Source organism: Felis catus, chromosome B4 (assembly GCF_018350175.1).
Source record: "Felis catus isolate Fca126 chromosome B4, F.catus_Fca126_mat1.0, whole genome shotgun sequence".
Classification (NCBI taxonomy): Eukaryota; Metazoa; Chordata; class Mammalia; order Carnivora; family Felidae; genus Felis; species Felis catus.
In genome coordinates this window covers 41,400,991-41,428,277 of record NC_058374.1, presented here as the reverse complement: position 1 = coordinate 41,428,277, position 27,287 = coordinate 41,400,991, and the positions used below count along the sequence as shown (strand labels likewise).

Below are 27,287 nucleotides of genomic sequence, written 5' to 3'. Positions count from 1 at the left end.
GCAAGTCAGCCATCAACTCTCTCCCTCTGTCACATGCACAGCACGTGCCATGTAGAGGTTAATTACTCGACTGCCTGTCTCATCCCTGGTGGAAGGGAGCTAGCGTGGTCCCCTCTCTGGGGTGGGGCAGAAGGTGAAGGGCCTTGTAAGCTTTTTCTCAGCACACCTTAATGATAATTAGGCAGTGACCTGCTCGGAACAAGCTCAAGAGTTGAGAAATCCTCCCTTCCAAGGACATCACCATCAGTTAAAAACCAGAGCTCTTATTCTGCCCAAGAGAGGAGAAAAATTTCAGCTGATATGATGGGTTAGTAGTAAGGGGATGAAGGATAGAGAGGGAGGGCATCTGCCCAAGATAACCTCTTTCTAAACAAGAAACCTCATTTCAAGTTTCCACTGCCTGCTTGCCAGACATGCAGCATACATCAGCCAGCCCATAAATCTGTTTTCTGCTGAAAGCAGGCATTCTGATCTTAACCAAAATCATCTGATGTGGGGGATTGTTTGGGGGATGTTTTGCTTTAAATTCCAGAATACCACACATTTGTTTTCCATTGTGTATGCCTCACTAAGACACTTGGCGATTACACACACACACACACACACACACACACACACACACACACACTCTCTCTCTCTCTCTCTCTCTCTCTCTTATTTTAGCCATGTGGACCAGTTAGCTTTCATTCCATCTGTGGGAACAGTTGCCACTTGCTTGCATGGCCCTGAATGGTGGGAGATGCCCCTTTTTTTTATACCTTTGAAACAATGCCATGTGGCATGTGGATTAGCAGTGTTGGCAAAAGGCATGCCCAGCACCGCTCAGTTAAATGGCCCTCCTTCCCCAACATGGTGCATTCTGAGCACAGAGCCAGGAAACGAGCAAGAGCCAAGGTCCCCAACTGTTGTGTCTGACCTATCATCTATCCCATCCCTTTGCCACGATCCCTGCCTACATTTTAGGTCTCTTAATTATAGCTCCCATTTGCATAACATGGGTTTCAACTCATACACAAGTCCAACTATATGCAGATTTATTTGATAAATACAGTACAGTCTTGTGAATGTATCTTCTCTTCCTTATGATCTTCTTAATAACATTTTCATTTCTCTTGATTATCTTATTGTAAGAACACAGTATATATAATACATATAAGATACAGAGCATGTGCTAATTGACTTATCGGTTAGGCTTCTGGTCAACAGGAGGCTATTAGTAGTTAAGTTTTGGGGAAGTCAAAAGTTATAAAGAGATTTTTGACTGCATGGGGGTTGGTGCCCCTAACCCCCGCATTGTTCAGGGGTCAACTGTATGTCACTGGACAGCTAGCACGACAACACAGCACTTCACCTGTAGTATCTCATTTTCACGGTAGACCCACCAAGTAGGTACTATTTACTTTCATTTTTTAGATGAGAAAACTTGGGCACAGAAGCAGCTTGTCTGAGATCACATAGCAAATAAGTGGCCGGGTTAGAACTTGAACCGTGGACAGTCGGACTACAAAGCCCATATTCTCAATCATTTTGCTAAACTGTCTTTTAGATCAGTTTCATTGATTTCAGAGCCAGAATTTTTCACTTTTGTGCTGTCTCCCTCCTAGCCACATCTGATCCCATTTCAAAAGGGTACCTTCTATCCTTAAAGGTCCCAAGAGAGCCCACCAAAGGGCTTTACCTTCTCAGGACAGACAAACACCTGCAACAGCCACCTGGCCACAGGTGCCCCGTGAACCTGGCCTCTCTCCAAGGCCAGCTGCCCGATGGACAGTCTAGAGAGAGAATGCACTTCCTCCTGCTGGCCTCTGGCCCAAGAGTGGCGTCCACACCCTTGCTGCACTGGCCAGAAAATCTGTGTGGACACAAGCACTGCTCTGGGAAACAGATTCCCCGCAGTAACTTGGCATGTTTTCTTCTTATCCCAACTTCGCTACTGTCACAAACCTGGCAAGTGCAGACACTGTTAGATCTGCCCAGTGGCCACCGTCCTTGCATCCCCTATAGGAATGGCACCAAGGTGAGGCCCAGAACCTCTGCCCTTTCCCCACAACACCATCCTGCCAGCAAAGGGCACGAGAGGGCATGACCGCAGGCCTGTGTTGCAGCCCCAGCCATGGGGTCCTGAGAGGCACCAGCCACATGAGGATAATGCCAGCTTCCCACACTGATGGTCCCTCCCCAGCACCGGATGAGAATCTAATTCCTATCTGAAATAAGCTTTCTGGGTCTCTTAAGGGTTATGTGTCTTAGGGACTCAGAGCTATAATATAGGGGGGGGCAAGGGAAAGTAGGGGATGTGGAGATGTTCCCAGGCTTGCAGAAAGGAGGCTTTAGAAAGCCTGAGCATAATAGTAACAGATTTAAATGTGCAGCCCCCTACTGCAAGAAGCAACGTGAAGCATTCATACTGCGTGGGGGAGAGCGGGAGACCGTCTTAGTGGGAAGGGTTTCTTGGGTCTGGACTGTGCATTCTGCTCCAGGAGCAGAGCTGCTGTGGGGGGTGAGGAAGCCTGCCACCCACCGGAGGGGGACACCGATGTGAGCTGTGTGTACAATCACTCACCTAGGCGGGAAGAGGTGATTTTGATTTGAACATATATATAGCTATGTCTGAGTCCATTTGGGCTGCTATGACCAAATACCATCAACGGGGTGTCTTAACAAGAAATTATTGCTCACAGTTCTGGAGGCTGGGAACTCTGAGATCAAGGTACCAACAGACTTGGGGTCTGGTGAGGAGTTGCTTCCTGGTTCACAGAGGGCTGTCTTCTTGCTATAATCTCACATGGTAGAAGGAAGGAGGATGCTCTCTGGGGCCTCTTCTTTTATAAGAGCACCAATCCTATTCATGAGAGTGAGTCAATCACCCTGAAAGCCCCTACCTCCAAATACCATCATGCTGGGTTTTAGAACTTAACATATACATTTTGGGGCGGGGGGGAACACCTTCCAGTGTATAGCAAACTATCTTTTAAAAACACCAAACTTCTGTTGACTTGGAAAGCAATGCGTTCACAATTAAGTAAGGGTTTGCTGATCTTTTCATTTAAAGTTTTAATAAATCAATTTTATCATTTATCATGCTATTGATTTGATCAATGTAGGTTTAAAGATAAAACCGGAGTGTTATATAGAAATTTGTTTTGAATTCAGTGAAACTGTCTGATTTACTTGATTGTATTTTTGAAGCCCTGGTCAAGGATTTGCTGCTACGATCCATGTGTTGTGCTGTTTTTACACTTGGACACTGACATGTAGCTCATGCTGGGAACAGAAGCAAGGGACTGTGTCCTGAGCGCAGGAGGCAAGGGCTTGGTAGAAGTCACGGGCCATTGGCCTGCCCGGCCTGAGAGGTGTTCAGTGGAACCTGGAATCTACGTTGAACATAATAGAAACAGGATTAAGCTTTGGAGGGTTTCTTTTGTAACAGCACCAGCAAGAGTCACTGTTTCAGCTCCCCTGCACAATGCCTGCCAAGAGGATTGAACACGCAGGATCTTTAAAACCCAGATTTCTGATTTTTCTCCAAGTCAATAGTCCCCAAACCTCTCTACCCAGGGATCTTTGCTACAATCAAATGAATCCAGTCCCGTCTCCAAGTCAGAGGGCTTCACCCTCCTCTGCTATTCAGCCAGACTGAGTATCATCTCCTCAGGAGTCCAAATCCCCAAATGATCCCCCAGAGATACCCTTCCCTTTCCAAAGTCCTCAAGGGCAAGGCCAGGGAAGGTTGGCTGATTTTAGTCTCCATTGGGTGGGAAGGAGGAGGGGGGAAAGACAGAACTCAGTTCTTCCTAAACAAATACAAATCACCCAAGCTATGGGAAACCTAACCCAAGAAGCAAAACTTGGCTAGAAGCTCATAAAGTTGGATTCTTCATGTGGACTAGAAACACAGAACACTCATTAAATTAATCGAGAGTCAAAGCCACTCCCTGGGCAATGATTAAGCTGAGAGTCAGAGCAAGTATGGGTGGGGAGGCTAGATCTCCAGTCTACACTGTTGTTGATCATCAGGGAACTTAGCCTTTCTCAAATCACCCCCAATTCCCCCACATAGTCCTTGGGCAACCCACTACTCATGGCTAAAACAAGGGATTCAGAATAGAGAAGAGGTTGCTTGGAAAATAAGAGAGAAAAACTAAAATGAGGTGTTCATAACCTAAGGTCCATTGGCCTCCAGAAAAAAAAAGCAAAAACAGAAACAAAACAAAACAACAACAAAAAGGCCTAACATTTTCCTGGAGGCCGGTCCTACTGATTTTGTGGGATTCCCTAAAAATCTGGTTAAGCTCCATGAATCTAGGACGATAGCACACAGTACTTACAAACTATCCAGAACCAAGTACTTTTTTGGGGTGGTGGTTGGGGGTCGGGGGAGTTGGAATTACGGGTGGATGTAATTGTTATAAAATTATCTCATCTGGAGGCAGGATGCTGCTTTCCACAGCTGGATGCCATCACTTGATGGAAAATGAAAATGTCCCTGGACCAGCACGACTTTTTCCACAGAATGAAACAGGCAAGTGATCTGCAGTCGGACTTCAAAAACATAAATTTTAAAAATGTATTATTGAGATCAGCTCTTCTGGTCTCCTGAATTCCCCGTAGTTGAGAGCATGGGGCCAACAGGCCCTTCCCCAGGTTTTCAGAACCCTAAAACAATGAAGTCATCACCCTCCTGTATGGAAGAGATGGAAAGGTGGTTTCTGAAGGGCTTTGGTTGAAAAGACCTGTGGAAGGAAGTCCCACTGACTCCCACCTGGGGAGGGGGGATCACAGAAAATAAACATGCAGCTCCTCAAACTTCACTGTCTTCTCCCCAGCTGGACACAGTTCTATTGAGAACATCCAGCTACCAAGGAGACAACAGGTTACAGGAGCCACGATGACCCATGACCTGCGGTCCCTTATCCTTGCAGCTGGGCGCACCCAGGAAAGAACTGTCAAGGCTGTGTTCTTTAGAAGAAAAGGTGCTTTGGCAAGTTCAAGGTGTATTATTAAGTTGCAGACTGTGTGACCAAAAGCCACACCTCCTTATAAAATTGAATCGAACCGGAAAACAAACACGGGACACACAGCTCTGCGTCTAACAGGGAAGATTCACGTGTAATACCAAAGGGTGTGAGAGCACTGACTTGTGAGGTTTGAAACCACAGATGCCTCATTTGGCAGAGTTAAGTGCTCTGGCAGGGATGGCCCTCCGTGGGGCTGCTTATCAAAGTGGATCCAAATTCAGGTCTTAACCAGCAACATCTTCCTTGGAGTACAAAAGAGTAAGGTCTGGAACGGTGCCATGGGGCACTTTGAAAGCGAAGGGGGAGAGAGAGACAGACAAAGAGAGAGAGTGAGCGTGTGTGTGTGTGTGTGTGTGTGTGTGTGTGTGTAGAGGAATCCCCTTCCCCCCAAATCAGGAGTCAGGTCTTTGTTGTTGACAACCAATGCAGGGAAAAGTGCGGGGAAAGCCATCAAGATTCTGGGCAGAGGACAAAGGGAGAAGTCCTATTTTCCTTAGCAGATGCAGACACCTGGCCTCAACTCACCTCTCCCCAAACCTGCCAGCCTCAGTACAAACACAGCCAGCTTTCCCAGAGCTCTGGCTGTCTGTGTGCCAAAGTTGGGGAGCCATTTTAGGGAACAGTCCTAGCTGCTTGCTCGGCCCCACGCTGAAGGTCAACAGCTTCTGGGGGAATTGGCAAGTTGAGTGGGAAGGGCTTCTGCCACTGCCACCCGCCTAGGTCCATACCCCTCCCTGACCCTGAAGCCTGATGTCTTAGGGTTCCTGTGCTGTGTAGTTTATTTTCAGAAGTGGGGTGCCGCCCCATAATCAAACGTGTAGCCACACATAAAATGGAGTGGGTGTCCCAAAGCGGGAATCATTGAGGCGGGGTGGATCATGAGGCTGGCAGTGATGCAAGAAGAGAAGGAAAGGAAGGGGGGGGGATGTGTGTGGATTCTGAATGTGGATTCCTGCCTATGTCCCTGGTTTCAATTTCCACACTTCTTGCTTAGGGAAGTGCTCCCACCCTCCCCACCGCTTCCATCTACCTCCAACAGAGGAGCAACCACAGCTGGAGTAAACAGAAAGTTAAGGCTACTATGCCAAGTGCAGCACATACATTCTCTTTTTGCCTACAACAATGCCATGGGGTAGACGCTGGCTCCATCTGGTGATGGGGAGACTGAACCCAGAGTGGCGTGCTGGTCAGTGGGCAGGACTACCACAAATGGCTGAGGGCGAGGAAAACAGAGAGCCCCCAAACATAGGGACCCCATCCAGGGCAAGAGAGGGGAAAATGTGAGGTTAACAGGAAAGAGACCAAGAATCAGGCCCCAGAGGTAAAGACCCAAATGAAGCCAGGCTCCGAGGACAAGCCTTCATAGCCACTGCACATGTCCATCCCCCAACTCTGATTTTGACTTTGGGTTGTGTGGGGAAGTCCTATTGCTGTAGGTATTTGGGGTGGGGCCAGGCTCATAGACTGAGCTGAAGGGATTTCTGTGACCATTTGTTTCAACCCATCATCAATTCCTCAGATGAGGAAACTGAGGTCTGGAGCACAAAAGCAACCTCTCCAAGGTTTCAAAGTGACATGAGGACAAAGCTAGACTGAGACCCAGGTCCCTGTCCAGGTTCCCACTGTTTTTTTTGGCGGGGGTGGGGGAGGGTGGGTAGGTAGGGCGGTCTGGAGGAAATACAGAAACACTAAAACAGAGCCAAGAAGTTAGCGTTGTGAGGGTGCTGGATGAACAGGGTGCTTGGTCTGGCAGTAAGCAATGGAGGCCCCACTTGGGGAGGGCAGGGGTGCAGGCTCAGCTGTCACTGAGGGTTCCCCAGGGCTGAAGGCAGGGCCAGGGAAGAGGTGTACCCTCTCCCCACCCTCCTAAGCCCACCACCACTGAGGTGGGCTTTTCTCTGGGTCCCTGCGAGGCTACCCCTCTCAGCATCCTTTGTTCAGGAGGTGCTGGTGGCTCCTGGCCTCACAACTCCTATTTTTCAAGGCCCATATCAGATCCCAAATGCTAAGTTTATAAATCTCGGGTCTCAAAAAAAGGTACCTGGTACCTTTCATCCCAGGTAACTGGGATGAAAAGTACATTGGACTTTAGGCCAACCAGACCTGCCTTCAAACTTACTTCTCGAGGTATCCTGCAACATGACCCTGGATAAGTCATTTAACTTCTCTGGGGACTCTTTTCCTGGTCATCAGTACAATGGGGATGATGCTTCCTGCTCTGGCTAGATCATGAGACTTGGAAAGGGCCTTTGCAGGCTGCACAAGTGGATCCTGATACCCCTTTATTCCATCATCTCTACAGGGCCCTTGATACAACACTACTGAACAATAGTTGATTCAGGAGAACGTAGCTAACCCCCCTACACCAGCTCATTTGCCAGGTCCCCTTGTTGGTTTCATGATGGAGACAGAAGAGGATGGGACTCAAGTAAGGGACACAAGGGTTGTGGTATTGGTTCGGTCTCTGTGATCCTGGGCCAATCATCCCTCTCTGGTTCTCTGCTTCTTCATTATGAATACTAGGGCCAGACTGGATGATCACTAGAGCCCTTCCTAATTCTGGACCCAAACATTCCCAGAGTGAGTCATTTCTGTTTCAGATGACATAGCTGATCAGCAGCACCTAGCCCAGGCCAGGGCAGCTCTGAATGTGGGTGGGGTGGTAGGCTGGAGACAATAAGAGACAGCAGATCCCAGAGGAGCCCTGGAGCCTCCCATCAGGCTCCTGCATGTGCTACAGGGCAGACTTGGGGTATGAAGGCCCATGGTAGTCTGTGGTTCCTTCCCAGCCTGAAACCCTGATGCAGCCTAGGCAGATAGCTGAGGACTAACCAACAGACGGGCGGGGCGGGAGAGGGGGGGGCGGTGTGTGTGGCGGAGGCTGTGCTGGGGAGGGGAGAGGAAAACTCCCCAAAGGACAAGGGTGGGGTGGGGCGGGGCTAACCCGCCTTCTCACATTCTTTTCTGGTGCCAGCGGTTGGGGAGAGGAGGAAGCCAAGCCTGGGAGCTAGCTGGCAGCCTGGCTGCTGGGGGCCGGTGGGAACACCAGGAGGAAGTAATGCCCACCACCAGGAGGTCTCCCTAAAACAGGCCAAGTGTTGGGCAGGGGCACATCTATGTGCCATCCTCACTAGAACATGTGTTAGGTATGGTAACTCTTGCAAGGGCAAGAGTCAGCTCCGGAGAGAGGATTAAAATCTCAAGAGGTTTGTCCCAAGGTTCCTGGGGACCCCAGTGACCAGCTCCAGGGGAATAAGTACAGTATATTTTTTTGTTACAAGGCTCTGGTGGCATGCCTGTTTCTACAGCCATCTCTCGAGTGGCCTAAGGGCTGCCTTTCCAAATCCCTTTCTGACTGCAAAGGAGCAAATATTGCCCATCTGTGTGCAAGGGATGTAGTCCTCAGACTATTCCTTGCTTCTTTTCTGTCTCTGGGTGGTCCCTTAATCCTCCAAGAGAAAGTGTGGAGGGGACATCCCCTTTTCTGCTGCTTCCCTCTGGCATTCCATTTGCAGAAAAGCTGAGTGTGGCCAGCAGTGGGAGTCAGGTAGCTTCCTGGCCTGGTGTCCTCTCCAGGTGAACTTCCACTCTCCGTGGCCCCGCCTTGCCACTGGGTGGGCTGGCATGGGGGCGTAGGCGAGGCCGGAGGCCCTGGGCTGGCAGTGGGCGGCAGGCACCTGATCTTTCCCCGGAAATGGAGAAACACTGGACTAAAAGCGCCAACAGGCATCTGCCCCTCCTCTCCCCAACTCTCCCAGAGTTCTCTCCAGTTCAGATACTTATCGCCTTTGAAAAAAAAAAAAAAAATCAAGACAAGCTAGTCTTTCAGGTAGTTTCGAGACAGTTTGGACTTTCTCACGGTGGCGGCTCAGAATCAAGCCCGCAGGTACCTCCTCGAGGGTGGACGGGGTCCTAGTCCTCCCTCCCTCTCCCTTTCCAGTGTAAAAGTGTCAACAGCTCCAGGCTGAGCTCTCCCCGCGCCGCTGAAGTCCTCAGAGCATCCCCCCTCCTCGAGGCCCCTGCCACTTGTGAGACCCCACCCAGATCACGAACTGTACTGCCCGCCACAGTCCTCCTTGGCCATGGCCCCAAGTTCCCAGAAGAGGGGTGCTCCGTTTCTCTCTGCCGTCTTCCCCCTCCTGCACTCGGAGGAGTTTGGGATGGGAACAGACACAAACCCCACCCCAAACCCTCGGCGAAAGAAAGGGCTGGGGCCGGTCTCCGCGCCCCAGCTCGCTAGGGCCCCCCGCATCCTCCTGCCAGCTCGGCTTCGGAGTCTTCTATGATCGTGCCCGCCCAGCTCGTCCCCGGACCCCATCGAGGAGCCAGCTGGCGACCGCAGTGCCTTTTCTCTTCCCGCCCAGAGTCCACCCGGCGCGGGCAGCGCCAGTTACCGGCACTTCCGACCGCGGACGGGGTTCCCGGGACGAACAGGTGGCCCCGCAGAGGAGCGCGCGGCAGTCGCACTCACTCACCCAGAAGATGAAATTAAATCCGAAGAGCAGGTATTTGATACACTTGGTGCCTCCTTTGACCGGCATCGTGCGGGCTAGACGGGCCTGGACCGGACTGGTGAGGGACTGGGGGGACGCGCGGCCGGGACGAGCGGCACCAGGCTTCGGAACGAGGTGTCGGCGGCTGCGGGCTGGCCTCCGGGCTGCACTTTTAAAAAGTGCCACTCCTTACTGCGCGCGAGGGCTGCGGTGCGCATGTGCCGTGGACCCCGCCCCCGGCCGACCCCGCCCCTGGCCCCACCTGCCCCGCCAATGCCGGCCGGCCGGCTACTGCCCAGGTTCCGGGGACTCCGGCTCAGCAGTCCCGGAGCCTGCACTCTCATTTCTCCTCCCGCCTCCCGCACAGCCCTCTTTCCCCCTAATCGGCCATACCCTCCTTCCCGCCACAGACCTCCCGCTTTCCTCTCAACCGTCCAGGGATCACTCCAGACTGACACCGTCCCCCCTCCCCCCCCCCCCCCCCCCCCCAGCCGCTTTTACCTAGGAGTTCTATGGAGGCCTCGCCCTTCGCCCTTCGGTTCTCGCTTTGTTGATTCTGGGCTTCCTGCCTGAGTCCTCTTTGGGGAGATTTTCCTAGGGTCGTTGGGGTAGAGTCCCCTTGCCCGCAGAATGAGGGCTCTTCTTGCTCAGGGCTCCCCTTGAAGAGAAGCTGCCTGGCTTTATTTCTCCTTGAGGTGGCTCCTTGCAAACTTTCATTTGGAGTACACTTACTTGGCACATCATGCGGAGTAGGAGGAATTAGAAGCTGGCAATCCAGGTGGGAAGAGAGGTTGGAGGCTTATGGGAGTAATTTTCAAATATAATCACCGAATGGTAATATGGCTGAGAATCGGGTGGTCCTGGAGTGCTTCCTGGCCTTGAGGTTTAAATGCCCTGAGAGGAGGAGAGTTTGTAGCCAGGCTTCTGTTCTTACCTCTACTCCATATCACCCTCTGTCTTTTTTTTTTTTTTTTTTTTTCAACGTTTATTTATTTTTGGGACAGAGAGAGACAGAGCATGAATGGGGGAGGGGCAGAGAGAGAGGGAGACACAGAATCGGAAACAGGCTCCAGGCTCTGAGCTATCATCAGCCCAGAGCCCGACGCGGGGCTCGAACTCCCGGACCGCGAGATCGTGACCTGGCTGAAGTCGGGACGCTTAACCGACTGCGCCACCCAGGCGCCCTCTGTCTTGCCCTTTGGCCTCGGGATGCTGAGTTCTGAGCCTGTTTCTCCTCCACCCAAAAACTTTCAAAAACTTTTCCCCATTCAATGGCCCAAGTTGAAATTCCCCATACTGCATCCAGCTCCTTGTGCTGAACACTGCTCTACCTGGAACACACTGCCCCATTCACTCCTCACCTCTGCCTGGCCTTGCATGTGGTGTGTGCCCTCTGGTTGGCTGGCCCTGCCCTCTTCAGATGTAGACACTCTGAGGCTCCTCTAACATTCCTTTCCTGTTTCTCACTAAAGGACGAGGAGAGTCTTTTCAAGTCCCAAAAACCCCTTTATTTAAGTTTTTCAAAACGAATTATCGTTTGCAAAAGCAAGAAACATCAAAAAATACCAACAAGCAAAAAAAGAATATAACTCAATTTCACCCACTAGAAACAGAGGGGGTCAGCACTTTGTAGCTCTTATCTTGCTGTTTATTATCACTGTCATATTTGGCTCATTGATTCATTCATTCAAAAACATTCTTCAGTGTCTACTTATAAGGGGGCTCATTAGGGGCAGGGGCTGGGTGTCCACTGGTGGAGGGATTCAGGCATCCAGACAATGAGGGAGAGTGCTATTTGGGTGTCATAGCTCTGAACAGATTGGTAAGTAATGCTGCAGAACCACAGGGAAAGTTGTAATCACTGGAGAACATTGGGCAAAGCCTGGGGCTGGGGCTGTCTGGGGTCTGGGCTGGAGCTCATGGTTGGGGAAGGTACGTGGGAGGTGAAGGTGGAGACCCAGCTGGGGTGAGGTGAAAGGGAGCCTCCCCTCCGCACTTTGCACCCTGAGGTAAGGGGTCGCCCACTGAAGGGTTCAGGCAGGGAATGGGTTCCATCTGTTGTGTGATTTAGGTTGATGGCTACCTGTATTTTAGGCAGCTGGGTGGGGGAGGGCAGGAGGTACAGGCATTTGGCCCCTTGAAGTTAAGGGCTATTGTTTGTGCAGACCTTGGCTCAGAGCTTTGGGGGATTATGTGGAAGGTGACAGGTGACAAGTTGTTGTATGGGGTGGGGGGGCCCTGCAACTGGGTAGTGTGAGGGGAGCATGGGACACAAAAGGTGAGGTGAGGTGAGAACATATGGAGAGCAGTTAGGAGGCTCTAGAATAGTTCAGGTGAGAGACAAAGAGAAATGGATGGGGGGGGGCAGGGGGCGGCGGGGAGGGGCTGGAGAGTGCAAGCAAAACCAGAAGAGGGGACAGTATGTGTGTGTGGGGGGGGGGGCGTGGTGAGGAGAGATCCCAGCCAGAACAGCAAGAGACAGATTATGGAGGATCCATGCACGGGTTCTAGTGCTTCTCAGGAACCCACTATGCCTTGGACTGCACTGTATACTGAGATGGAGGGAGCTCTGATCCTCACGGAAGAATCTCCATGCAGGGCAGGTAAGTGTGAGCTCAGGGAATCTTGGCTCAGGGGAGATGTGGTCTAGGAACAAGGGGCGACACAGGGTGCATCCCCAAGCCTGCTAGAGTCAGGAGAGGCTTCTCAGTGCAGGGAACACAGCAGCAGCTGACTTTGGGAGGCGGGGTGGAGAGAATTCCAGGCCTAGGGAACTGTATATGCAAAGGCACAGAGCAGGAAACTACAGGCGGCTGGCCGCTCTGGGGAAACTGCCACTAGTGGATGAGAAGGAGAAGGAAGGATGAACAGGAAGGAGGAGCCAGGAAAACAGGGCTCCCTACAGTTTACACAGCACCAAGAGCAGTCAAGTGGAGGAATTTTGGTAATGCTCTACCTCAGTCACTCACCGTAATCTAGTGTCCACTGAGGATGATTGGGGCAGGGCAGTATGTGGGGGTGGTAAAGAAAACAATGTCCCATTGTGTTGCTCTCAGGCAGAGGCTACCTATCTAGGGAGAACTGGTCTAACGAAAGAAGATTTTATCTTTTTATATTCTTCTCTCCTCGCCTCCCCTCACCCCAACCTGTTCACAAGCAAAGGTGGGAGGAGTTCAGTAAATATTTAAGCTTATAGTAGAAACTACTTCCTAGGGTAATGTGCATATTGAATGAGGTAATCCACTAGGAGGGCCTGGTACAGTGCCTGCCACACAAGTGCTCAAGAAATGTTATCTATTGTTACTATTACTATTATTATTTATACTCAAGAAACAACGGAGGGGGGCATAGTTAAGCTCCCAATTACAATCAAGGGGGTCCTTATCATGTGAGTGTGGCGATAGATCTGAATTCTTCATCTGAACTTTTGGTTTATTTTGGACAAGTCCCTTCCTCTCTCTGGGCCTCAAGTTCCGCACCTGTAGGAACATTTTGGATTAGGAGATGGCGGGGCTCCTGCATTGTGACATGCTATGATGCAACAAGCCTCTGGGCCAAAGTGTGTTTATTACACACAGTTAGTTCTACAGGCAACCAGGAAAAGCAGAGATGGAAAAAATATGGTTTGCTTTAGCTGAAAGGGGAAAATCTGGGTAAGCCCCTGAGTCAGAGATCACATGGAGGCAGAGAGGGCTTCCAGCCTTTGTGGCGCTGGGAGTGGGAAACTTTTCCTCCCTTCCCTCAGGGCATCCTGTTTCTGGAAAAACCCAGATTCAGGCTGAAGGTCCACTTTGGCTTTTGTGCGCCCCCTGGTGTTAAGATTGGAAGCCTCAGGGGCGAGGCGAGTTAATGAACCCGCCACACCCATCTCCAGCTGTGGGTCGCAACAGGCAAGACCCACAATCTCTGTCCACTAACGCCCTCCTGGCCGCCAGGATCACACCAGTGATCATTCTGTGGCTTGTTTTCTCCCTGATGCTGCTGTAGCATTTCACGCTGCTGACCATCCCTTCTTTCTGGACATTTCTCCCTTGGTGTTCCTGGTGCTGTACCATCTTGGTTTACTCCCTTCACTTCTAGAAACTTCTTTCCTGCTCCTCTTACTAAGCTCAAATGCCACCATTTCATGAAGTCTTCCTTGAACATCCCAGTCTTTTCCTCCGTGGATTACTTTGTTTGAATCTTCCTCACGTGTGACTCATTGACCGTTATCATGTTCTCTTGTGGGTACACATTTTGGTGGTGAGCTTCTCTAAAGGATCCTTCACTTGATTAATTTCTGGGTTCTCCATAGCTCCCAGTCCCTTGGTGGCCCATCCAGGTCCTCTGGACACGTGTGTGGAAAAACTGCAGAGGACTGGTTTTTCTCAGGCTTTAGTCCTCTGCCCTCTGCTCCCCTCTAGACTCTCTCTGAATACTCACCTCCCTCACCATTTCTCTTTTGAGCTGACCTCTCCCTAAACTCGTCATGATATCCAAGGGCCTGTTGGGCATTTCTACTTTAATGGCCCCTCACATCCTAATCCCCCAAATCTGTGAAGATGTCACCTTACACGTCAGAGGGCATTTTGCACACATGATTAACTTAGGGATCTTGAGGTGGATTATGCTGGTGAGTCAGGTGTGATCATGAGAGTCCTTACGAGAAAAGACAGGAGGGTCAGAGTCACAAAAGGAGATGTGAAGGTGGAAGCAGAGGTCCGAGTGGCGTGGGGCCACACGCCAAGGGACACAGGTAGCTGGCAACAGCAAGGAAGCCAAATCTCCCTCAGCCAGAAGGAACAGCTCACTTTAGATTTCAGGCCTTAATGTGTTACAGAAGCAAGAGGAGTCTCAAAATTAACATCCAGATCAGAATTCATGACCTCGAAGGCCTCCCTGCACCGGAAGCCTTCTCCTCACTCTCTCATCTGTCAGCCCGGAATTTCATGTCACCTGTGACTGCCTGTCCCTCCAGCCCCACACCTGCTTCAAGAATGTGGTGCTTGCTTCTGGGTATCTCTCATGCCACTGCTGGCAGTTACCACAGAGGCTGTCCAATTTAGAGATACGGAAGCAAGGGTAAGGCAGGAGATAGTGATTTGTGGCAAAGATCAGGCCTCAGGCCTCTGCCTCCAGCTCCGAGGGGGTTTCTCAGCCTTCATTCCTCCTGCCTCCTGTGGGCTATGCCCTCAAAGCTCTTCCTCAACCCAACAACCATCCCACCCTCCTCCGACCCCTTGTCTTCGCCTATCCAGTCTGCACACATTGCTTGACTGGCTTTGTGCTGTCACTGGGCTGGGGCTGCTCCACGCCTATGCCCACCTTCTTTCCATTGCATTAAACACACACGCAGTCAACGGGTGGTCACCCATGAAGATGCCATGGAGAGTTGGCCGTGAAGAGTTGGATGAGGAATGAGAGCTCATAGGCCAGAGAACACCATTCTTTTATTTTTAAAAAATGTTTGTTTACTTTTAGAGAATGCAAGGGAGGGAAGGTCAGAGAGAGAGAGAGAGAGAGAGAGAGAGCGAGCGAGCTACCTGGGTCTCGATCCCATGAACTGTGGGATCACCTGAGCCGAAATGAAGAGGCAGATGCTTAACTGACTGAGCCACCCATTCGCCCCAGAGAGATCATTCTAAAATCCCTTTCAGGATGTCTCTTTCTTCAAGCTTGCGATCTGTGGCAGGCACTCCTGCCTTGTCCCCTGCCCCCGGCACAGCCCTGCCAGCCTTCTCTCCATTTGGAGCAATGGAGCACTCACTTGGCATTTCCAGTTTGTAGCCTCCACTCCCACTACCCCAGCTTGGCAAAGCAAGTCGTATTTCTCAGGATCTGTCCTCTTTAAAAGACTGGGGGGGGGGAGGGGTTGTAAGTAATGGATATTTAATCAACTTTTGTCATACTCCTAAAGCTTTGTTTTGCTCTTCCCTACTCATTTTTCCTGCTTGAAAACCTCCCAACTGCCCCTGCGTCTACACTGTTTTCCTCGGCACTGTCACTTTCTAACAGAATGGGAACTTTTCTTAGTGTGTGTACTGTCACTGTCTGCCTCCACCTGCTGGAAGGAATATAAGCTCCAGCAGAGTGGGGAGTTTGGACTGTCCTGTTCACAGACATGTCCCAAGTGCCTTGAACAGTGCCTGACACACAGCAGGTACTTGGGAAATATTTATTTATTGAACGTATGAAAAGCTAATGTTCCAATTCTGAAATCATCACTAAGGCCCTGGGCCCTCTTAACTGAAACTTACAATTCTGATATTTATAATTCTCTTAGGATCCATGCTCACTCCTGCATCTATGCCCGAGCTCCCACCTCCTCTGTCCTCAGCTGGGACATCCTCCTCTCTTCCCTTGTGTGCAGCTGACATGGCTTGAGGCCAATGGGGCCTCCACCTTCCCCAGTACCCTTGGTCACCGGAGGCTGCTCTGACCACCGCCCCCCCACCCCCCGCCACACCTCAGTATTCTTGTAGCAGTTTTCTTCTGAATCACCCACTAGACTTGTTCAGACATTGTCCCAGATGGTAATATCACATTTCATGAGTCTTTAAGAAAAATCTCCCAACCAGATTATCAGCTCCTGTGGTACCCACTGTAGGTGCTCTACAGATACTCAGTGAAAAACAGTCCAAAGAATAACTCTTAGATGGGCACATGTGATGTGCCAGGTGCTGTTCTACCTGCTATAGAAACTCATTTAGCCCACAAATAGCCCTCTGAGTCAATAGTCTTATTACCTCCCCTTTACAAATGGGTAAACTGAGGTACGAGGAGGTTAATTAACTTGCTAGGAAGCAGCAAAGCCAGGATTTGAACTCCCATGGACCAGCTCCAGAGACCAGTGGATGTGTTAACACTTTTTGCCTTTGATCGTGGCAGAGGGTGAAGGGGGTGCAGGTGACGCCCCAAGGGCTGGGCCATCCCGAAGGTGCCTCTGAGCAAGCTGACTCCCTGAGTCTTAGGGGCTGACCACAGGTGAAATTTGCACCTTGGCTGGCCTCTGCTAGCGTCTGGCTTTCTGAGCCTCCCTTTCCACAGGTGTGGAGCTGGGCGATTTACTGCTTTTCCTCTGCCATTCGGAGTGAAGATGACTGCTGACTTCTGTTCTGGGTAGTAGTTCCGGATTCAGGAGAAGGGTCAGAGGCTGGACACAGGCTCCTCCCAGAGGAGGGGTGTGTGTGTGTGTGTGTGTGTGTGTGTGTAAGACCTGGGACCCTAGTGTGTGTGGGTTCGGGCAGATATGGGCAGGTGTAATACACTTAAGGTAAGCCTAGGGGTAAGAAGCTGTCACTACCGTCTGCCTGGGGCCTGTGAGAAGGGTTGTGAGAGGGAGAATATTGCCACAGGGTCATTGCCTGAAGATCGATAAAGTCTGGACCCCCCTGCACAATGCAGGAGGTTATCTGGCCTATGCTGATGTCTGTCACCCATTTCCCCACTTCTAGAACCTGATGTGCTCTAGACATTTTGCTCTACTTTTCTTTTTTTCTTACTCTCTTTCTTGATAGCCTTTTAAAGTCCGGAATAACTCTAGGGTTACAGAAAAGTTGTAAAAATAGTACAGCTTCTCCCTAATGTTAACATCTTATGTTACCATGGGATGTTTGTCCAAACTAAGAAGTTAACACTGGTACAGTACTATTAACTGAACAGATTTTATTCGTATTTCATCAGTTTTTCCACTCATGTCCATTTCCTGTTCCAGTATCCAATCCAAGATCTCACAGTGATTTAGTATCTTGCATTTCTTTTAATTCTCTGAATTCACTGGGCTCATGCCGGCCTGTTTGCCTTGGAGCCTGCCATTTTCTTTCTCACAGTAACTTTCCTGCTCACAGCAAATTCTTATTCATCCTGCAGTAACCCTTTTTTTGAGTCAAAAATAATGTGGGGAACTTGGTAGGAGTGGGATTTGGGTATCTGGCCCTTCACAGTACTGAGTGGGGGAAAATGCCATTCCCCTTTCCACGCCCAGGATCTCATTTGACTCTCACTTGGGTTTTATATATCCTTCTTTACACAAATGCAAACAAATACTAACGCATATTACTACTCATTCCCCCTTCTCCCAGCCGTGGTTACTCAAGGTCCACAGGTGACTTTCATAGGACAGCATAGTTGGCCAGTGGCAGAGGGGGAACCTGAACCCAAGTCTCTGAGTTCCAGTTTCATCGGCTGGCTGCCTGGATCCTTCATGCGTGGCCTGTCTCTGCTGTCCTCGGTTGTCCAATCTGGGTATGCCTCGGTATAACACTTGGCACAGTGTGGTGGATGGTGGGCTTCCTGTGGGTTCTCACCTCCGTGCATATTTAAAGTGATTGTATCATCCTTGGCTTTGGGGACTTTCCTCAGGTTACTCCAGGCTATGTTGTGGCTGGTGTCCCCAACACTCATCAACCCACCTCTGCCCAACAGTCCAGGAAAGCCCCCAGGATGCCAGACCCCTGGGTTCCCTGAGTCCGTGTACCACTTGGGGCTTTGGTGGACTTTCGGCACCGCCCCCCCATCCTCCCACCCCCAAGTCGCCATTGTGTGGGGTGCTGTCTCTCACCTACCACCTTTTGGGGATGTTTGGGAGGCTAACTTTTCCATGAAGCATGAGGGGTGTATTTTCCTCTAAATTTAACTTGAGGTAATTTAACATCTGAAGTTTAACATTTAGATGATTGAAAAAGAAAGATATAAGAGTGGAGAGGGAGAAGTGTCCCTCTTAGAAATTGTTCTAGATTAGGATTTAGGAGTCATATCAACCTTAGGCAACATATGGGCCTGGGATCCTTATTGAACCAGATCAATTATTTAAAAGATTTTTTTTAGGCAATTAAGGAAATTTAAATATTGACTATGTATTAGATGATGTTAAGGAAATACTGTAATTTTTTAAGTGGATGATGGTATTGTATATTTTTGAAACACCCTATCTCTTAGAGATTCATCCTGAAGTTTTTAAGCCTAGAATGATCTGGTGTCTGGGACTTTCTTTAAACTTCTCAGCCCCTTCCCGAAAAGTGGGGAGGCAAAAGAAATATGAATGGCAAAATGGTGGTCATTGTTGATGCACGGTGAAGGTACATGGGATTCATTATACTACTCTCTGTACTTTTGCGTGTATTTGAACACTTCCATAATGACAAATCTTCATCCAACCTCCTATCCCCTATCAGTCTACCCCCGCTCCCAGCAACCAGTGCTGGTTTCTATGCATGGTTCTTTATGCAAATACTAATACATATTATTCCTCACTCCCTTTCCCCACCATTTTTTAGCACCTTTTGTTACTGGTGCGTTTGCCTTTTCCCATCTTGATTATGTGCAGTGGGCAGAATAATGCCTCCCCCAAATGTCCACATTCTAGTCCCTAGAACCTGTGCATATGTTACTTTACATGGCAAAGGGGACTTTGCAGATATGACTAAGATACGGACGATTATCCTGAATTATACAGATGGACCCAGTCTCAGCACATGTATCCTTAAAATCAGTGTTGTGGTCCTGGCTATGGTTAGAGGGAGAGGTGATAAAAGGTCAGAAAGACAGGACAGTGCTGGCTTGAAAGCCAGAGGAAAGGAGCCACAAGCCAAGGAATGAGGACAGCCTCTAGCAGCTGGAAAAGACCAAGAAACGAATTTTTCTTCCCTAAAGCCCCCAGAACTAGGAACACAGCCCTGCAGGCACCTGGTTTTAGCACGATGAGAGCCACGTGTCAGACTTCTGAGCTCTAGAAAGGCAGTATGATAAATGTGTGTTTAAGTTTATGGTAATTTGTTACAGCAGCAATGGAAAGGTGCTGCCTTCCGTCTTGGAGATACTTCTGTATCAGAATAGAGATTGTGCAGCACTGGTTTCCCAGGTTATATACACTGGCTCTGAAGTCTGACAGATCTGGGCTGGAGTCTCAGCTCTGCCGCATACAAGCTGTGCTGTTTCAGGCAAGTTACATCATGTCTCTGAGACTGTCTGCTTATCTGTAAAAAAGGGAGTAATAAAAGCACCTGTCTCATAGGGTTGTTTGGAGGGTTAAATCATGCAGCCCATGCAAACAATGAGCACAGTGCCTGACAATAGTAAATGCACATAAAAGGACAGCTGTCAAAGTATGGAAAGAGCCGTAATGTCCATCGAGATGGAAGAATGGATAAAGAAGATGTGATATATATATATATATATATATATATATGACATACATATGTGATATATATGTATACATATCACATATGTATATGTATATATACATATATACACACTATATATATACATATACACATGTATATATATACATGTATATATATTCACACAGTGGATACAGTGGAATATTACTTGGCAGTCAAAAAGAATGAAATCTTGCCATTTGCAACTATGTAGATGGAACTAGAAGGTATTATGCCAAGATTAGTCAGTCAGAGAAAGACAAATATCATATGACTTCACTCATATGAGGACTTTAAAATACAAAACAGATGAACATAAGGGAAAGGAAGCAAAAGTAATATAAAAATAAGGAGGGGGACAAAACATAAGAGTCTTATTTATTTATTTTTAAAAATTTTTAATCTTTATTCATTTTTGAGAGAGAAACAGAGTGTGAGCAGGGAAGGAGCAAAGACAGAGGGAGACAGAGAATCCAAAGCAGGCTCCAGGCCCCGAGCCATCGGTGCAGAGCCTGATGCGGGACTCAAACCCACAAACCGTGAGATCATGACCTGAGCTGAAGTTGGATGTTCAACCCACTGAGCCACCCAGGCGCCCCGAGACTTTTAAATACAGAGAACAAACAGGCTTGCTGGAGAGGTTGGGTTGGGGGATGGGCTAAATGGGTAAGGGGCATTAAGGAAGACACTTGTTGGGATGAGCACTGGGTGTTATACATAGGGGATGAACCACTGGAATCTACTCCTGAAATCATTATTGCACTATATGCTAACTAACTTGGATGTAAATTAAAAAAAAAAATAATAATAATAAATTAATTTAAACAAAAAGGCCAGCTGTTAGTAATACTATTAACATAATTACCATAACAAGGATCTTTCCCTGGGTGCTCCAGGGATAGCTCCAAAGCAGCATCTGAGAGAGGGTGGCCATCACTGCTCTCCTATTTTTTCCCAAGTTGAGGCTCCCTCCTTCCCACACGAAGGGCGTGTCAAGGGCCAGTGGATCCTGGTAGGCTCCCATGCTGCTCCCACATGGCGTAGCTTCTCTGAGTGATGGGGACCTCCGGGATCCCTCTCGGTACCTGTGCGAGCTCACCTCCTGCTCGGGCTGGCAGTCTCCTATGGGTCTTTGTGGTTATTGGAAAGGTTTTCACCCTCCCTGTGACCCCTGTCCATGTTCTGCCTTCTGGCCACCACATGGAATGAGTTTGCTTTCCCTTCCACAAGGCAGTCCTACTGCTTTTTAGATGAGTGTGGAGTGGGAGAAGGAGTGTCCTAGGCTGGGGGCAGGGATGGGGGCACTTACTTGCTGAATGGCCCTGGGATTATGTGAGCCTTTTCTGTTTCCATCATCTGTAGAAAAGGAACAAAAATATCTATGTTTCAGCATCCTTGTGGGACCCTATGGAAAATATCCCCCACACAGTAAATTCAGCTTCCGTTCTCTCCCACTCCAGGCCACACCTTAACTGCTCCTTGGGGAGGAGGTTTGAAGTCTGCCCCGCCCCCTCTGGCTACTGGGGAGTACAGGGCCCTGACCTAGAGCCGGCCTCCAGGGATCCATAATCACTTGGAATCTTCTGCTACGGGATAGTCTGCTGTCAACCCTTCCCCGCCCCACCTTGGGCCTTCTCTCTGCTTGGCTTCCAGGCAGGAACAGCCTTGTCCTCTTTGAGGTTTGGGGAAGCACTGTCCTCTCACTGCTGAAGATGGAGCCCCCACCCCCACCCCCCAGCTCTCCCTGCTTCTCTGGCCTCACTGTGCCTGATGATGGGCTAAAACTCCTCTCCCTGCTACACAATCCCACAGATGCTAATGCTTTTACTCGGCATGGAAATACTTCCTTATTTTTAGCTCTGGCCCTGGTCCATCCCTCTGCACCCCTCTCTTTGTTAACTTGTCCAGATCTGCAAGTTGTTTTCCCAAATTTGTAGAGTCACAAGAATGCACTCTGGTCACAACACTTACAGGGCCTGTGCCCACACTTCTCCCAGTCACCTTGTTTACTTGTACATATCTGTTTCTGCCATATACATCCTCAAAAGTGTCTCCCCAGCTTCTTCCTCAATTCCTGTACCTGCCCTGTCCCTCCCTCCAGCAGAGAGGAACAGTCCCAGAAAAACCAGAAGCTGGAGGGGTCAAGGGAAGATGGTGAGAGGGAGACATCATTTCCTTCCTGGCCCCAAGAGGCCAGCTGGGGAGGGTGTTATATACCGTCCTGTGCATGCACAAGCATGCGTACACACACACACACACACACACACACACACACACACACTGTGTCCTGCCTTCTGTGGCGGGTGGGGGGGATGGCTGTGGCTGGATTAGCCAGCTTTCCGAGGAAAAGTGGTTAACCCAGAGATTACTGTGCTTTCCCTCCCATTTAAATTTAAGATGAACAAACAAACAACCGCCGTTGGAACAAAGAGTCTTAAACTAACATTGACACAGAAAACCAGGCTTCTAAATTGAGACATGCAGTGTTTCCCCAAGCCTGGCAGTCCACGTTCCTCTCTCTTGAGGCAAGCTGGGTTCCACATATTTAGCATGAATTCCACGTCTGGGGCTTGCCTTGCTCCCAAACTGAGACTGGAAGTTCCCTGAGGGCATGGGACATTTTGTTCGCCTTCCTTTTGTATCCCCAGGTCCTCAGGGTGAAGCCCAATTCCTTAGGGCCCGCAGTATATGGTGCACCTCTCCCAACACATACACCCTGGACTCTCGGCTGTTCCTGAAATCAACAGGCACACTCCCCCTCTGGCCTGGGCACTCGGTGTTTCACCGAATCCCTCCTTCTTCTGGGCCTCTGCTCTGAAGCACCCCTATTGGATAGCTTCTCAGCTTTACCAGTGACACAACCCAGCCCAGCCCAGCTCAGTCACCCATTCCCTGTCCTCCTCCCCTGCTTTGTTCCTCCATCACCCTTAATCACCACCTGAAGCACATTGGTTTGTTTTGCCTCTGTCTCCTTCCACTTGAATGTAAACTTCACAGGGACAATGGCAGTCCTTTTATTTGCTGCTCTATCTCTGGGGCCTAGACCAGGCCTTCAGTGGGTGTTAGTACATAGCTGTTGAAAAGGGAGTGCTTCATATATGTGGATGGATGTGGCTTGCAGTGGATGCTTCTCAGCTGGGACAGCTGGGCCCCTGGATAAGGACCTCGTCAAGAGAGAAAGGGGCCCGCTTGGCCTCCCTCTGAGGGCTAAGTGGCCACCCACTGTCCAGGCAGAACACAGAGTGGGGAGGGCTGGTGTGTGGGACTAGGCCTAGTCAGAGGTGAGGTGTCCCTGGCTCAGCAGCCAGCCATTCCTGCCCGTCCCTTCCTGTGCAGTGAGTAAGCCAGGTTGGGGAAATGAGCCAGGAAAGTGGCCCCAGTCAGGAATACAGCGGGGTTAGGGGTCAACAAAACAAGAACTCGCACCCCTCCCGCTCTGCCCATCAGAGGCGCCTTTTCTCTACCTCCCATCTCTGTTTTGGTCAGTGTCTTTCTGGGTTGAATCGTGCCCCCCACTCCCGAATTCATATGTTGAGGTCCCCACCGCCGTGTACCTCAGAATATGACTGCAACTGGAAATCACGTCACTGCAGATAGAATCAGTCAAGTTAAAATAAGATTACACTGGGCTAGAGTGGGCCCCTAATCCAATATGATTCTGTCCTTATAAAAAGAATGCCAGCCACGCAGACAGGGATGGATTTTGGAGACGTGATGCTAAATGCAATTAGCCAGGCACAAAAGGACAAATATTGTACGGTTCCCCTTCTGAGGTACCTAGAATAGTCAAACTCCTGAAGACAGAAGAGAGATCAGTGGCTACCAGGGGCTAGGGTAATGGGGGATGGGGACAGAGTTTCAGTTTGGGAAGATGCAGAAGTTCTGGAGATGGATGGCGGTGATGATTGCCCAACGTTGTGAATGTGCTTCATGCCACTGAACTCTTAGGCTTCAAAATGGTTGAAATGGTAAATTGTTTCGTTATGTATATTTTACACACACACACACACACACACACACACACACACACACACACACTCACAAAGGCCCTGTGAAGAGAAAGAGACACAGACAAAGGGAAGACATTGTGAAGACAGGGAGAACACCATTGACAAGCCAAGGAACACCCACAAGGGGGACTGCAAACCCACAGAGGTAGGGGAGACGCATGAAATGCTGTCCCTCACAGCCTCAGCAGGAACCAACCCTGTCCCCCTTGTGTCAGACCTCTGGCCCCTGGGGCCATGAGACCATACATTCTCATTGTTTACCCCTGAGTCTGCAGTAGGTTCCAGCAGCCCCAGGAAATGGATATAATACCTCTCCTGGTGGTAATGCTTCCTGCCAGGGTCCCTTGATTTCTGGAATTCAGACTCACAGAGAGAAGAGCTGGTTTGTGAGGATTCTTCTGCTTCTGCCTTTCTTTCATTCCATTTGTTCTCTTGGTTGCTCCTTCCCTCCACTGCCTCCTCCCCCTTCTCTACGGTCCCATCACAATATAGGAACAATTACTTGTTCAATGTCTATCTCCCCCTCTAGACTGTGGGTCCAGGAAGCCAGGGACCTTTTGTGCTCATTCACTGCCGTGTCCTCAGTGCCTGGCCCTTTGGAGCACTGGGTACACATTGTAAATGAATGAGCACTGTAGGAAGGGGAAGGAATGAGTCTTGTCATGACCGCCCTCTACCCCTACGCCCTGGTTCAGTCAGACGTGTGTTGATAAAATGTGCTTATAATGGCAGAGGCAGTAGAATCCCCCTCCTGACCATGCCAGCTGATTGGGATCTCTCCTGGGTGGGTTAGTTGCTACTGCAGAAAGTCCCAGGGGCAGGGCAAGGGCCTGGTGGACAAAGCTGTTTCCTTAGGTCTGTCCAATTCACACCTAGCACTTGTCCAGTAAAAGAAGGGCTAAGGAAGAAGCTGGTCCATATTATGTCAGGCAGAGCCTGGAACCGGATTGGAGAAGAGTCCTGGGTGGATATTGGAGTACGCATTCCTCTTCCTCTTTCTTACTCCTGACCCACTCTGCTTCTCTGTTGTGGGAGAAAAAAAATAGGAGTGGGGGTGAGAAGTAGAAAGAAATAAAAGTCCTCTCCTCATCTTTTATTTTTATTCATAGATTCGATGACTATTTATCGACTGACCATGTGCCTGATACTCTGTTTACGCCAAGGATGGAGAGGTGAATAGACTCATTCCCCAACCTCAAGGAGCTCACAGCCTGAACAGGGTGATAGGCAAACTGTCCCAGAATAAGGTCACAGCTGCTCTGATGGAGGCTATGCAGGTGGCTGTGGGAGCAGAGGAGATACTCTGAGTGTGGGACTTAGTGAAGGCTGCATCAAGGAGGTGCCCTCAGAGAAAGGACTTGATGGATGAATAGGAGTTTGACATATAAAGAAGAGGAGACGGTGGGGAACGGGGAAAGCGTAATATAAGCAGAGAGCATAGCACCTGGCAAGGTGGGAAGTCACAAAAGGGCTATGTAGATCTGGGGTGACGGACGTGGGCATGGAGGTGGTGGGAGGTTGTAGGGAGATGGTGTGGCCAGAGTGCCTGCTGGCCTGGACTCACCAACTTGGGCGTGCTCCTGAGAGTGAGAGGGAGTGAGTCTAGGCCTCGTGTGTGCGCTGGTTATTTTCTCTTTGTTCTCCTTCCTTCTAGCCCATCCACTCACTTCTCACCTTCTCCAAACACTGCTTCACCCAGGCTCCCTGGCCCCCTGGTTGGAGGACAGGAGGAGAGATAGGTTGGGGTATTTATCCCCCGGTTCCCTTGTCACACTCCAGGCAGTGGCTGCATCCCTCTGTGGCCATAGCTCTGGCTTTCCTTGGCTTCAGTAGCATGGTTTCTCTCTGCCTCTCAGGCCTAGGGAGGGGGAGGCTTTCTGCTGCCCACAGCTGGTCCCCAGAGGCATCCCCACCCCTGTCCATTCACTTAATCCTGCATTAAACTCTCTTTAGAAAACCCCTCTGAGAGTTCCTCTGCTTCCCCCCAGCAGCCTGCCTGATGCAGTAGGGGTGTGGCTTAGTCAGCATTTGGTGGGCAAAATAGCCCTGGTGAGGAGGTAGACAGGTGGGGAGGGACGGAGCCAGGAATGCTAGTTAAGACACTTTTAAAGTCCAGGTAAGTGGGGGAACCTGGGTGGCTCAGTCAGTTAAGCATCTGACTGGCTCAGGTCATGATCTTGGGTTCGCGGGTTCAAGCCCCACAGCGGGCTCTTTGCTCTGGCAGAGCCCGCTTCAAATCCTCTGCCTCCCTCTCTCTCTGCCCCTCCCCTGTTGGTGCTCTCTCTCTCTCTCTCAAAATGAATAAAAATAAACTTAAAAACTTAAATAAAGTCCAGGTGAGAGACGATGGGCTGGCATTGACCCAGTGACAATGGGATGGACAGGAGGGACCAGAGCTGGGAGGCATTTCTGAATTAGAACTGTCAAGTTTTGGTGACTTACTGGGTAGATGGGGGAAGTGAGCGGAAGCGAAAGATGGACCCCCAGAATCTGCTTGGAAGACAGAAAATATCGGTTCACAATTGCTGCCCAATAAGCCGTTAAATCTATTTCCAATCCAAATTTGGGACTGTTTAGTTTTTGCTTAACCTCTCCTATCTTGAAAACACTTAAGTACCCTTGGAGGCTGTGGTTTAGATACCAATAGGGCAAAATTGTTATCCAACAGGAGGCTGTTCAAAGAACCAGAGACAAAGCCACTGAATCAGAGACAAAGACAAGGTGGATGACGGAGTTTAATTCATTTTCATTTTCACACGTGCGCATCTCAGGCCACTGAGCATCCATTCACCCTTTGGGTAAAAAAGCACCTCACCTGCCCTTTAAGAACCTCCCCTTCCTTCCCCCCACCCCTGCTCCCCATTCTGGCACTTATACTTTGGGTGGGATTGATCCCACTCTATGAGTCAGCCCGACTGGCCAAAACCAGTTTGTCTTCCAGGCTTGGGAGGGGCCTGGGCTCCAACCAGAGCCAATGAGACTTTCTGGAAGAGAGGTGGGGGCTCCTCCCCCACAGGCTTGAATCTGGAAGCGTGGACATGGGAACCACTGTCTCCATTTTTGCCATCGGAGGTGGCCTGAGAAGACACCAGCTCAGGGAGCAGATCAAAGACGAGCTGAGACATGGAAAGAAACCAGGGTTTTGTGGTAGCGTAAACCTCACTCAGGCAACACCAGAAGAGGCTCAGCCCTTCTGCTGGACTTTTCAGTTCTGTGAGCTTGTATTTGGTTTCTGCCTTTTTCTTTTTTTCTTTGGTCACTTGCCGCTGAGAGAGTCCTAGACGAAACAGCAGATGTCATCAAATTGTGTCTTAGATTCTAGTTTTTTAGAGACAGTGCTTCGTGGAAAGTGTAATGGGATTTGGTGAGAACATCACAGTTCCCCACTTAGGCTAGCTCCTTCCATCTCAGGTCTGTGTTTGTGAAACAGTGCCAGGAACGCCTGCCTATTTTGAAGGAAAAGTAAGAAAAAGAAAAACTGTAAGGTGTTTTCAGATTTTCATTACTGTTATTTTTATGCGCTCCTTGTGGGTAGGAACTAGAGTGGTTTTTTTTTTGTTTTTGTTTTTTTTTTTGTATACCACAGAGACCACTAAAGTACCTCACACAAAGCAGGTGGTCAATAAAACT

The 27,287-nt window shown here is 49.7% G+C and overlaps 1 protein-coding gene and 1 long non-coding RNA gene across 2 annotated transcripts in view; one reads left to right on the top strand and one right to left on the bottom strand.

The window, feature by feature from the left end:
* CD9 (CD9 molecule) overlaps nt 1-9,559 on the bottom strand; it is a 33,581-nt gene extending 24,022 nt beyond the window's left edge. Inside the window, 1 exon segment of the mRNA NM_001009305.1 lies at nt 9,494-9,559. Coding sequence (NP_001009305.1) covers nt 9,494-9,559 — 66 coding nt within the window.
* A 7,122-nt stretch (nt 9,560-16,681) lies between these two features.
* On the top strand, nt 16,682-27,226 carry LOC123386516. Its single transcript, XR_006600490.1, has 3 exons — nt 16,682-17,734; nt 24,767-24,829; nt 26,326-27,226. It is a non-coding gene; the product is annotated as an uncharacterized LOC123386516 (long non-coding RNA).
* Nucleotides 27,227-27,287: the final 61 nt, after the last annotated feature.